The 13194-nt window shown below is 35.7% G+C and overlaps 2 protein-coding genes across 3 annotated transcripts; one reads left to right on the forward strand and one right to left on the reverse strand.

Annotated features, from left to right (window-relative positions):
* The first annotated feature begins 3162 nt into the window (after positions 1–3162).
* Positions 3163–5690, forward strand: LOC141622342 (uncharacterized protein At4g38062-like). Of its 2 annotated transcripts, XM_074438389.1 has the most exons (3): positions 3163–3446; positions 3700–3889; positions 3960–5690. In XM_074438389.1, exons 2-3 carry the CDS (start codon positions 3752–3754, stop codon positions 5481–5483), a joined length of 1662 nt encoding a protein of 553 aa, XP_074294490.1. In that variant the 5' UTR covers positions 3163–3446; positions 3700–3751; the 3' UTR covers positions 5484–5690. The 2 variants fall into 2 exon arrangements, with proteins under 2 accessions (XP_074294490.1, XP_074294491.1); XM_074438390.1 differs by lacking the exon at positions 3700–3889 and having other exon boundaries at positions 3359–3446.
* A 122-nt stretch (positions 5691–5812) lies between these two features.
* LOC141622343 (O-fucosyltransferase 39-like) lies at positions 5813–10612 on the reverse strand. Its single transcript, XM_074438391.1, has 10 exons — positions 10021–10612; positions 8578–8640; positions 8384–8465; positions 8227–8297; positions 8033–8121; positions 7622–7825; positions 7215–7482; positions 6807–7034; positions 6498–6695; positions 5813–6236 (listed from the first exon to the last, which is right to left on the reverse strand). Exons 1-10 carry the CDS (start codon positions 10135–10137, stop codon positions 6027–6029), a joined length of 1530 nt encoding a protein of 509 aa, XP_074294492.1. The 5' UTR covers positions 10138–10612; the 3' UTR covers positions 5813–6026.
* Positions 10613–13194: the final 2582 nt, after the last annotated feature.

Genomic DNA, 13194 nt, shown 5'->3' on the forward strand with positions numbered 1-13194 from the left:
TATTGGACAATGAACAATGGACTGGAAATTGTATAGGTATGCAGGTGCGCCCGGACCAAAAATTTGGATTGGACCGAATCGAAATTGACCGGAGTGGAATCGAAAATTTTAAATTTCGGCACGGTCTCCGGTCCAAGTTTTTAAGGGATTCCGGTTTCTGGTCTATTTTGATCCAACCCAGGTTTTTCGGTCCGGAGCAGAAAAACATACATTTTTGTAAGTTAAAAACGAGTATTTTTTTTGAACTGCTTTTTAGTTATTAAAAGGTCCAAAATTATTTTTAAGCAATTAAAAATAAAACTAGCTTTTACTTCTACTTTAAAAAAATTTAATACATAAATGACAAATTTGTACTAAATTGTTCCAACATCCACCGTCACCACTGCTTGCACAACCACCTGGCAGCATCTCTTGCGCCACCCACAACATAATCGACCAACTCGTTGTCCATCGCGTCGATCATTTCACTGGCCGCAAACAACCTTCTTGTTGAACCCCTTAAAACAACCCCACCGGCTATTGCCTATTAGACTAAGTTTATCCACAGACCGAATATGAGTCTTAACAACAGTAAAAAAGACCCACTTTACCATTACGACTTAACTCAGACTCTCTTATTTATTCCACTTTATCCCTCAAACATATCCAAAATCTCAACAGTAAAAAGGACCCACTTTTACACAAACAAAACACTATTTATGGGTCTTAAAGTGAGTTTTGGAAATCCAAGACCCACTCTAAGACTTTGCTACAATAAAGTTGCTTTTTCTTTACTTTTTGGCTGTTAGAGCATCTTCAATGGTAAGCTAGTTGGTACTAGCTTACCTTTGCCACATCAAATTTTTGAGCTACAACAATTTTAAGCTACAATTTGCTTCAATGGTTTAGACAACTTACTAATAGCTTGATTGGACCCACTTAACACACTTTTCTATTTATTTATTTAATTTCCAAATTTTCAACATAAAATTAAAATTTAATTAATATGGCCACTATTTTCTTATTGGGTACATATATCTAGTGGGTCCATTTAAGCAAGTAGCTTCATGGAGCTACTAGCTCAAAATATTTTGAGCAAAGCTAGTCTACTTGGACTACTCCAATGGTTAAGCTACTAGCTTACAATTTTATAAAATTGCAAGCAAGTCCTCAAGCTAAACCATTGGAGATGCTCTTACTGTTGTAACACCCTAAGGTAATTGAAGAGGTTCATTGATAGGCTTAAATGACTAGTGCTTAAAGGGATTGAAAGTACTACTCATATCAACAAAGTGCACTTTCTTTTATGGTCATCCATGCGAAAGAACTCCAAAGTTAAGCGTGCTTGGCTGGGAGTAGTCTTAGGATGGGTGACCTCCTAGGAAGGTTTCCGGGATGCGCATGAGTGAGGACAAAATGCGCTATAAAGGACCTGTGTTGATCTGTGGGCCATGTACACAACCTAGTGAGCTATCATAAGTAACCGCTCCCGACCCGGTTTGGGCCGGGGTGTTACAACTGTTGCTCATACCCATTGCTCGTCCCCCGTTAAACATAGCCTTAGTCTATTAGACTATTACCCTCGTAAATTTCCCCAAACTAGATAAATTATGTTTTGGGGGCAGGGTAGGAAGTTACGGTAATCAATTTTTACAACTAATTTGAGTTGTGAAAATATAACAGTATTAAAACTCATAAAACGACTTTATAAACGACTAATTTTGACGTGACATGTCTGAAACCAAGCGGGGATGTGGTGGTTTCACACCGTGCCTGGGTCCGGATGTGTTGGCTCCGGCCATCTCTCCCCCTTTTTAATTTTTCTAAAATCGATTCGTTTTACATTGTTTAGTAAAAAATAAAACCGTTTTACATCGATTAGTTTGACGTTGTTTCAAATAGCAATTTATCATTTCAGTTACGTTATTAGTTATTAAATATCAGTTGTTTAATTCGATTAGTAATTCATTATTTCGAATAAGTAGTTAGCAATTCGATTTTAGTTGTTAATTTTTCGATCTATCGATTAAATTATTTGTCGATAGTTTGATTAAATTGCTTCAAATGAAAGGGGTAATTTAGACAGTTCATTAAATTTACTGATGATAATTACGGAGTAGTAATTTGTCGACAACATATCAATACTATATATTAATTCCAGAAACCAAGGGACTTCAATGTAATTAAAGGAAGTTATACAAATTAAATATACTATATAGTTTTAAATCGATAGCACCGTGTGATGGACCTGATAAAGGGACCTCAATATAAATATTATATAGTTTTGGTTAAAAGTATAATATAAACATGCCTTGATTAAGAATATTTATGGAAACTACATTAAATTAAAGTAATTAAATTTAGAAAACACAATAATATAGTAATTTTCCTTAAAATTAACATGCCCCACTTATGGAATTAATTAGTATCATCCTAGAGTTATAAATTAAGTTAAATGTAGTAAAAGTAATAGTGGCAGCAACGAGTTTAATAAAATTAACGGTATTAATGTGGGAGTAGTGACAGTTATAATAATGACAGTGGGAGTAGTGAATGTAACAACGAATGTAATGAAAGTAACAGTGATAACAATGAGAAAAAGTATGAACAATTAAATAACCAATCGACTCAAGAAAATATTTTATTTATTTAAATATAGGCGGATAAAATTAACGGGAATAATGAATTTAACAAAAAAAATAGAGGAATTAGTAAAAGAAATAATAGTAACCACGGGAGTAGTGAACGTAATGATATTAACAAAAAATGTCGTGAAAGTAATAATATTAATAGCGGGGTAGTGAACGTATCTCATAATTTGAAAATAAATTTTACATTTCATTATAATTACAAGATATGTCATAGAAAAATATATTATTAATAGTAAACGTGTGAGTTAGACAACTCCAACATAGTTTATTTCATTGAAAATAAAATTTAACGGTAAATAGAGGTAGCCCGGACGAAGCCGGGCACCAAATCTAGTAACAATTGGATTCACAAACCAAGTGACCCATTGATGGACTATACAAAAGCCCAACAGGTTTGAGCCCAACATGATATACTTCCCCACCCAACATCTAACTTAACGGCTAGTCCTATAATGTCTCCTAGTCTCCTACCAACGGCCAACGGATCCAAACTAAAATATTTTAAACTTACCAAGCCTCTTTTTCCCCCACTTCAACGGCTCTTTTTAACGACTTCTTTTCTCTCTTCCCATTTTTCTTATTTTCATAATTTTTATTTTATTTTTGTTTCTCTAAAATTCGACCTACCTACTCAAAATTCATAACCCTAATTCATCAATAATTTTATCAATTATTATCAAAGATTCAACCTTTGAAGATCATACATTCGTAAATTACAAAATATAATCACATTGTATTGTCTCAAACTTTGAAGATCATACATTGGAATTTATATTCATATTGCATTCTGTTTGATCTGGGTATTTTTCCTATAAGGTCTGTGATCTTATCTATTCTTTTACGTTTCGTTCCGTCTTATCATATCATATATCTTTTTTCGCGAAATTTTAATTCAAATTGCCCGATTGATTCTTAGGATTAATTGGATGTTTTTATTTTTATTTTCAGGATTTCGGGAAATTAAATTAAAATAAAACCCGTTATCATGTTGTATATGTTGATGATTATAATTTGTTGAATATGAGGAGGAAGGGTTGAGTAATGTAAGTGATTTCATGGGTGTTTTCAGGTTGTTTGGCTAAGTAAATCCGAAAGCGAGTGGGTTTGAGGTAAAAGTAAAAATGGAGAAAGTACATGAAGAGTTAGAAGAAGCGAAAGCGGAAATACAAAGACTGAAATGCAATTTAGATTACAAAGAATGCATTATTAACCAGCTGAGTTCAACAATCGATTCACAACGAACTGAATGCAGCGAAAAGGTAAGGAATGTGTGTTTTGATTTGATGAGGCGAATTAGAAGTTTGAAAATTTGTTGTTTCTGTTTTGCAGAATAAATGTTCTGAAGTCGAAAAAGAGAGAATGTGTGCAGGAGGTGAGGAATTAGAGGAAAAAACGCGGAAATTGGAAGACGAGCTTAAATGGAAGGTTGAGCAGTTTAAACATTTGGAAGAAGCTCATGAGAAGCTTCGAGATCAGCTGAAATCGAGTAGAACTGATTGGGAAACCGAGAAATCTTGTTTGGTTGATGAGATTTCGAGACTTCAAATGGGGATTGATGACGGTGAAAGGGCGTCAGAAAGGATGAAAAATGAGTTAGCTTTGTGTAAGCAGGCATTGGATAATGAAGAAATAAAAAGAAAACGAGTTGAAGGGCAGGTTTCCGAGCTGAAATTGTCGCTTGAGAGGGTAAATATGGAGGGTTTGGATGGGAAAATGGAAACGGAATGCTCGACTGCTGGGACTGGTGATGATGAGGTTGTTGCTGATTTAAGGCACTCATTGAGGGTCAAAGAGATGGAATGTAAAGATATTGAGTACAAAGCGAGGAAACTCGAGAAAGAGAATCAAGAGATTCTAGCATCACTTAAGGAATTGCAGGAAGCTCAGATTCCTAGAGCAGTTCCGACTCCATCATCATGGGCTAAGCTTCGAGGTAAACTGAAAACTTTAGAGCAAACCCACAGAGAATGCGCGGCTAATCTCAAGGCTAAAGAAGCCGAATGGAGATCTCAGTCGGAAAAATTGAGTTCTAGTTTGACGATTAAAGATCAGGCCATAGACGAGCTCAAGAAGGACTTGGATGACTGCAATTCTAACCTAACCCAGTTGAAAATGCAGAATGAAGAGCTGTCTTTAATGTTACAGTTGCTTAGATCAGAGGTTTCGGAATCTGAGGGCAGTGATAAAGAAGGAGGCTTGGTGTATTTGATGGGTCAGTTAGAGAAGGAGCGAGAGGAGAAGCGTGGTATGGCCTACGAGCTAGAAGAAAAAGCCGAGAGGGAAAGAAAACTAAGAGACGAGCTGGAACAAGTTTATGAAGCATTAGATGCTATAGATTCCGAGTTGACTGATATAACCTATCAAGGAAGTGAGCTTGAATTTGAGTTACAGGGTTGGATGACATTAGCTGAGCGTTTGAAAATGCAGCTTGAAGAAAGTCAGGAAACTCGGAGAGAGCTAGAAGCGTCTTTGATAGCCCAAGCTGAAGTTGAGGAGATGATTAACCGAGAGGCCGAAGAGAAGGACAGTAGAATTAGTAATCTGGAACAACAAATTCTTTTAATGGACCAAGAAATCAGGATCGAAGAAGATGGTGAAGACGAAGAAGAAAAAGAAGAAGAGTTAAGTGAGGGAGACGAGGATGATCGACTACACTTAGATCTACTGGCACGGGAACTTGAAGTAGCGATCATTGCACATATAACCGAGGAGAGAACTCGTCTGCACCACCAACAACATAGCTTGCAGGAAGACGAGTTTGCAAAGGAGAATGTGACTTTGCAAAACTGTGTCGTGAATAAGACAGTCGATCCTGTAATCGATGAGAGATCACCCTTCAAAGTGCTTAACTAGGAGATTAGATTAGCAGTAAACAGTATGATTTCTGACTGAAAGCTGAATTTCTTAGTCTACTGACAGAGAAATGTGGATGGATTTGTGTGATTGATTGTGTATGATTTCTGCAGTTTTCTTGCCTTTTTTTTTTCTCTGTTAAGTGACCCATGATTGTAAACACGGTTTTTTTATTTCTGTGATGACAAAAAAATTCATTTCAGTGTTCTTTCTGCCTTTTTCTGTACATTTCAGCAAATTATGAAACGATGAAATGTCGTGGCTTTACGATTTGTTGTCATGGACTGTTTTTGAAGAAAGAAAAATAAGAGGATCAGAAGTATATTATCATCAGTGCAACCAAAAACTCCTATATTGAGCTAAAAGATGCTGTATCGTATCGTGTCTTCACACACATTTACAAGATGAATGAGCTTATGGTTTATTTTGAGATATACAAACCCAGAAAATAATAGATGAGACCAAAAACATTACATGGAAAAACATATCATATGTAGTAGCACTTGGAAGGTGTATAACCTAAGAGAGCAATATTTAAGTAACCTAACCGCGGCACATGCAATCAGGAGCAGGATAAGTGTAAATTGATTGCTTGGGCTTCTTCAGACGTAGCTGACCGTGTCTGTGTTGATGTCCCTCGACTACTTCTTGTCGGAAATCGGCCCAACTCATGTTCTTGTTTAAGAAAAGCTGACCTAACAACGCCATGTTTGGCCTTATAGTCTTCAAACTCTCATATGTTCGATGCCCTACCTGCAGCCATTAGGAAAACATTTTGCTTAATTTTTACAGAATCAGGTACACCCAAACTAACTCGAAACCCTAATTGAGCTTTACTGAACTGACCCATACCCTGAAATCACTCAATAGTAACATTCTCAAACCCGAATGCATGCAAGCTTGAACTAATTTGAGCTGTATACGAACCAATAGGTGTTGGCCAGGTCTTAATTGACAAATTTTCCGATGAGAAACTAGCAGCGGTTAAAAGAGAGATTCATATAGATTGATTACCAGTGCATTATGCATGTTTCCTGGGGAAGCAGACACGAAAATGTCACTGTGCATGCTGATGTAATAATCTAGAGCAGCTAGCAGGGAAGCCTTTCCCTTGATGCGGGAACGCTCCTCTAGAGAAGCAAGGCTCTTTTTATCTTCCATTAAGGGAAAAAGCTTTTTCAAAGTCGATAGTCTAGCTCTTCCTCCGTACACCTGAAAAATGTCAATATTCAAATAACATAAAAATATGGTCCACCATCATTTAGAACATGTTCTTCACTCAGAAAGCGAGTTTTTATGATGAGGAGGTTACAAAAAAGTTACCTTGTGCGAGGCAAGATACAATCGGGTACTGTTGTCAAAGCCCAAAGCAGCTAAAAGTAGTCCGACTTCTTCTGGAGTCATTGGGCAACGCCCTTGACTCCGAAGTTCTTCATCAGTGAACTGAGAGTTCAATACTCTACCTTGCCAGACTACCTGCCTGTATCTTGCTAGAGCCAGTTTTTCAGCTTTACCTCCACCGAAATCACAAGCCGAATGGGCAGCCATGTCCTGCAAATAAAGCAATTGTCCAAAACAATGAGTTTTGTATGAGACGGTCTCACATGTAGGACCAAACCAAATCTTTTTATTCGTCTACTACTTCATTTAACTATTAATTTAATGGTTTATTCTCTCGTACTTGCTACACAATGAAATAAAATTCCACAAACACTTCGCAGTAAGACGTACTTTGTCAAATCGAAGGTGCAAAACTACAAATTTCCGAGGTTCTCTGGGATTTCTCCTGTGACTGAAATCTTGAAGAATCCCATGCTCAGGAGCGTTTGTCGAAGAAGGAAATTGAAGTCGGGTCACTAGAGCATTACCAAGTGCTCTAATGTGTGGCACAAAAGTCAGTGCCTGGAAGTTTACTTTACAACGTAGCCGCTGAAGATCCACAGGCATATTGTCAAATGCTAAGCGATGTGAAAAAGGAGAAATTGCAGCAATCCCGTAGCTGAGGCAGATCAGAATATAATCGACATTAGTCCGTAAGAAAAAAAAAAACACTCAGATGTTATAACAACTACAATCATAATTTCAAGAGAATATATACCACGGGGGAAACAGAAGGATCAAATAGATTATGTACCAACCTTTGAAGTACTGGCGAAACATTCTCAGTGTACCAATGATCTGAGGCATGAACAGGTGCATTTTTAACTCTGGTTTCGCGGATAGCAGTAGCATAGAATTCCCTTGTGCTCCAAGAATATTCATATGGTAGCTCTTTAACTATGGAAATGTCATCCTTCAAGACATCAATAAAGTGATCCACGTCAAATATTTCCTCAAATGAGCTGCCAAGTGAAAAAGTGAAAGATGCAACTTCAGAAATTGCACCGTAAAATAAATCTTTAGATCCCAAAAGGATATAACATATGGTATTAAATCTCGGTTAGGGACTGATCTAGATATATATATGCGGCTGATACCACCTCAAAATGCGGTCACCCTAATAAATCGGCCAAGATTTAATACCATATATTGCTACTATCGAGAATTACCTTGAGTCCTGCCACACTGGATTAACTTCTAGAAGAGGAATAACCAATGTTGCATTTAATATCTTAGCGACAGCAACAGCGTCACAAATCTGAAAAAAAAAATATGTTTAGCATATAAAAAGAGAAATAACAACGATCGAAAGAGAAATTAGAGGACCTGTTAGGAACGTATTCTAAAAGCTTTTAGTACTTACCCCCATTCTCTGCTGGTTTAGACCTCCATCAAGAAAAACTTGAAGGTATCCCGATGAATTCGCTGGTTTGCCTATACGAAAATAGAGAAGGTAGCTAGATATTATTACACGATACCAAAGAAATAGAAGGGCAAACATGTTGGTAAACAATACTCACCAGAAGATTTTGTACACTCCCCACACGGCCTCCATCCTTGATCTGGTAATGGTGACCAAATATCAGCCGGCTCATCGTTTGGCTAAATGATGGGACATTGTTGTGTTAGAATTACAACATCACCAACCAGACATTTAAATAAATAATAAAAAAAAAAACTAAAGAAGTTGTCTTCTGGATTACGTATTACTTACAGTCTGGCCTCTTAAAGCATCTTTGAGTAGATTTGAATGTCTAGGTTTTGCGAACATCCATTCCTGAAATGAAGAAAAATGAGCAATTAGTAATTATCATCGCTACACGTCCTATTTCAAGCAGTGTGGTTAAGGGGCATAGAATAATGACGAGTTGGATTCGACAGACACCACAAAAAAAGACACATAATCCATTCAAGAGGCATTAGTGCATTACGATTGCCCGATTGAGTCACATGACTCACATCAGACCTCATGGTCACAATTAGGAGCACATATCCATACCCAACCAGGTGTGTCGTGTTACATATTGTGATTTGGAATTCTTCGCGGTTCAACCATGTTTCCTAAACTGACGTTCTAGCGAGGCACTTCAGTAGAAAGGCAAACAGCATTGATTGGCAAAGATCACTATTTGCTAATAATTACGACGTAAACAGAATATAAGGTGCAGGGCCTAAGTTCTACACTTGTTCAAGTATTCAACTACGGAATATATACAGCCAAAGGGGATTGAGATATATGGACTGCCACAATATGCCAATGCCTCTAACACAAGAATAGTTTACATTTACTTTCGGATCAAACTTCTTATGTATGTAACTATATGAAAGAAATATATCTAAAATAGAACATGCCTATTATTCACGGGGACTGACGGAGTAAGTGAGATCAAACCAAATTTACTTCTTCTTTGGATACATTTCTAGAGCGAAAAGAATCTTAGGTTTCAACTAAGTAAACATATGGAATAGGCGAGGCAACGGATCAGTCGAAGCTGAAATGGAAACTTCACTTAACTAAGGCTGCAATTACTCTAAATCCATTAAATTGACTATAAACAGAAACAATACCACATTCAGCTGCCATTTCCTTGAAGGCACTATAATGAAGCACTATAGACTTATAGAGCCATAGTTCAAATTTAATAAGATCCCAACAACTATATATATACACACTTTGTAAAAAAACAACCTTATGAAGGTCATATTCCTACCAACTACAACTCTACAAATGCCATTTTTTCCCTTTTCTACATCAAAATTACAAAAAGTTACAACCCAAAGATTCCAACTTTAACCTTTCTTCTCTTCCTAGCATACAAATATTAAGTGGTCTTCACTATTTACATTTTTGTCATCATGTTTGTATACAGTACTACAGGAAGTTTCCAATAGCATCAAAACTCCATTATAAAATGAACAGCAACCACAAATTCTTTTAAGACAGACATATCCGTCTTAAACTTAAAACGGATCAAATTGGATATATGGTACAAAGGCATAATGCATAGAGACTAGCAAAAAACTTGTCTAGTCAATCCAACTGGGTGCTGTTTAACGCGTTTTAATCTTAAGACGGACATGACATAACAGGACCAACTGGCCAGCAACATATTAGTCTAACATCATAAAATGAACTGTCAAGATTAAAAACACATACTGAGAGGACAGCAGGAGATGCCTGAGCTGAAGCTGAAGTAGAAGCAGTTTGAAGAAGCAGCAACAACAATAAAACAGCAGCAAATAAACACCCTTCTCCTATAATATTGAACTTCATAACACCCACTTCAAAAACTCCAAAAAAAACTCCAATCTTTTTCCTGTTTTTCCCTTCAAATGATGCACAAATTATAGAGTAAGACGGTTTCACACCGTGATTACTGCAAATGATGATATTTCAGAAGAGTAATCAATAAATATACAAGAACACTACTTAATAGTTAATACTATCAAGTAGTAGTATCAACTAAAACAGCTGATAAAGGTAAAGAAGGTGCCACAAAATAAAGGAAAGTGTCCTAAAGATCAAGAATTTAATGTAAAATTTAGAGTCCCAAATCACATGGGACACTAGACCTTTGGGATAGTTGGCTAAAGAACAGCTAGCAATAAATTGATGTGTTATTTTTTTTACAGGGAAAAATGTGAGGAAGAATGTGATGTCTTTGTTCTGTCAACTATGGATGGAGTAAATGAAGGTGTCTTTTTCATAGAGGTTCTCCTTGACTACACAATAGAATAGACAAATGGGTAATTTAAAAGTACTGGAAAGGAAGATTTAGAGTATATAAATAGAAATAATTATCGAGTAAGACGGTTTTATAAGTGAGACGGTCTTTTGTCAACTCCTTCTGTTTCAATCAAGCAAATGATCCAGATTAGTTAACTCAATTGATAAAGTTCCGGGTTTAATCCCATCATCATCAAATTTAGACTTGACAAAACTGACACGGCCCAACTGCAACCCGTCACCCGAACTGAGAATCGAGCATGTAACCAAAATTGATCAGAACCAATATAACTCGACTAGATATTTATTGCTGCAAATTGAGCATTAAATAGATAATAATAGTTCCGAACATGACCCCAACTCGAAATGACGACATAACATGACCTGAATTCTTACAAACTCAAAAATGACCTAACCTGAAATAAAAAAGAGTATAAATAGCGATAAATGAATATTTAACCAATAAAAAATCCGGCTCATGCGATATAAGAATCTAATTTTATGATATGTTGATAAATTAATGATGGGTTAGTGAGAAAGAAATGGGCAAAAGAGGACACCTCAAAAGATAAAAAAAGAGAGTAATGATGAATTAGCATAGGATATAATGATTGCAAAAAGAGGGGGAAGAACAAATAGTTGGTGTGGTTGTCTTGCTTGCTTGCTCGTGTCACCGACAGTTTGGCGTTTTGTATACCACGTAGTTCTTCGAATTTGGACCTTGAGTATACGCCGTCATGGTCTTCGCTACCAATTTCCTCACTCCTTCGTATGATGGATGTGGCCGTGTGGGCATGGCCGACTGACATCGGGTCGCTCTTACAATAATTTTAGTACGGATTTTCTTACGGGTATTATATTGCTTATCTCTTATTAACGTTTTTTCTAATTAATTATTGAAAAGATTCATAAAAATATATCCCTAAGTATGGTAAAAATGAGTTAACGTTTTAATTTATGATGATATATTCGTATGAATCTTACTAATTAACTTATTAATTTATCTTTGGACGTCTTTTAGATTATTAATGTGCTTGTTCAAAGCTAAGGTTTTTTTCTTTTGGACTAAAATTGTCTGATCTAAACTAAAATGAAATAATAATAATAGTAGTAATAATGTTAAACTGAATTGAACTTAATGAACCTAATCTGAACAAAACTGAGCTTAATAAGAACTGAAAGTAGGTTGAAAAGAATAAAGCATTAGCTAATCAGTTTTTTTGTTAATAATCTCACCATTGACCGGGTTTAGCGATATTTGAATCGATCACCCTACTAAAATATGAGTGGCTAATCTAATCTTATGTAATTGATTTTGTCACATATTCTTGTGTAAATTAACCTTACAGAATCGTAATTATTTTAAAATCATATGTATTTTCCAGAATATTTTACTTATGATATTGTTATTCATGTAAGGAAACAAAAATCATTAACATAGATTTATCATAGCCAAAATACAAGAGGTTCACATGCGAATATGCCATGCATATCTATGACGATAATATTATCAAATCAAATATTATATATGTCACCTCCTGACTTCCATGAAGATAATTAAGGGTTGACATTCCAGTTAATGAATCTCTAAGCATTCTATTTCACGTTATGCGCATTCCTGCATCCTCACTTCTTAACACGTGAATTAATCAGCGTACATCTCTAAATTTATTACACTATATTTATCATACTTTCTTTAATTTATTCTACTAGTATTACGTAGAACACGAGGACAATTTACTGCGAACTATAAACCCTAAAAACACTTATTTTCAAGCAAATCGAGACTAAAAGAAAAAAATAAAATCGAAGTTATGTAGTTGGCCTACGTATATTTTCAAGCAAACCGAGTAGGTGAGTACTATTAATATTATCTTCGTGACTTCCTTTTCATTTCCTAATGAAAAAATCGAATACAATGCTATGTATAACACGCCATGATCAAAGTATCAAACCAACAAAGAAACATGGCCATTAAGTAGCTAAGATAGTACTAATAGTACTACTACATTGAAATTTGAAACTGAGAATAAATGAATCTTTAAAGGCCTGTTTTGTAGAAAACAGATGAACATGGGTCATGACTCATGGGAGTGGTAAAAGTCATGCCAAATGCAAAGAATACTCCGTATAATCTTTGAGCACATATATTAACTTATACTTGGAACTTATAAGAGGTTGTTTTAACTTAATTAAAAATTATGGTTTAAACCCTAAAAACGTTGTAGCTGTGTTAAAACTCATTAGAGAGAGTTTTACGGCTTTACTACAATAGAGGTCCTAACGGACTCGAATCCGAATTAAACCGGATGGTATAATACACAAACAAATATGCAAATGATATAAGTTAAGCTTTCAAAGTTGGGTCAGGCACAAATTCACTGGTAGTAAGTTATTCTAATTTAATCCTCGATTTCGAGTTCAAACTTCAAACCCTCAAAATATAGGGTGTTAAAACTCATGAGGACAAATTTTACTGTTTTAATAATTCTACTGACTCAAATCCAGACTAAATTGAATGGTATACATCAGGAAAGTTTGGCCACACGCTATGATTACACTACAAGAAAAAGGTCATTTAGCAACCAACCTTTGCGACTAACC

The sequence above is a fragment of the Silene latifolia genome, chromosome X, assembly GCF_048544455.1.
Source record: "Silene latifolia isolate original U9 population chromosome X, ASM4854445v1, whole genome shotgun sequence".
Taxonomy (NCBI): Eukaryota; Viridiplantae; Streptophyta; class Magnoliopsida; order Caryophyllales; family Caryophyllaceae; genus Silene; species Silene latifolia.

Bases quoted from the DNA above. Each gene is read 5' to 3' on its own strand.
- LOC141622343 (XM_074438391.1), bottom strand. From the start codon at position 10,137: ATGAAGTTCAATATTATAGGAGAAGGGTGTTTATTTGCTGCTGTTTTA. The intron at 7,826-8,032 runs GTAATTCTCGAT...TTCACTTGGCAG, and splicing joins CCAGTGTGGCAGGACTCAAG to CTCATTTGAGGAAATATTTG. The intron at 6,237-6,497 runs GTAATCAATCTA...TAATGGCTGCAG, and splicing joins GAAACATGCATAATGCACTG to GTAGGGCATCGAACATATGA.
- LOC141622342 (XM_074438389.1), top strand. From the start codon at position 3,752: ATGGAGAAAGTACATGAAGAGTTAGAAGAAGCGAAAGCGGAAATACAA. The intron at 3,890-3,959 runs GTAAGGAATGTG...TCTGTTTTGCAG, and splicing joins GAACTGAATGCAGCGAAAAG to AATAAATGTTCTGAAGTCGA.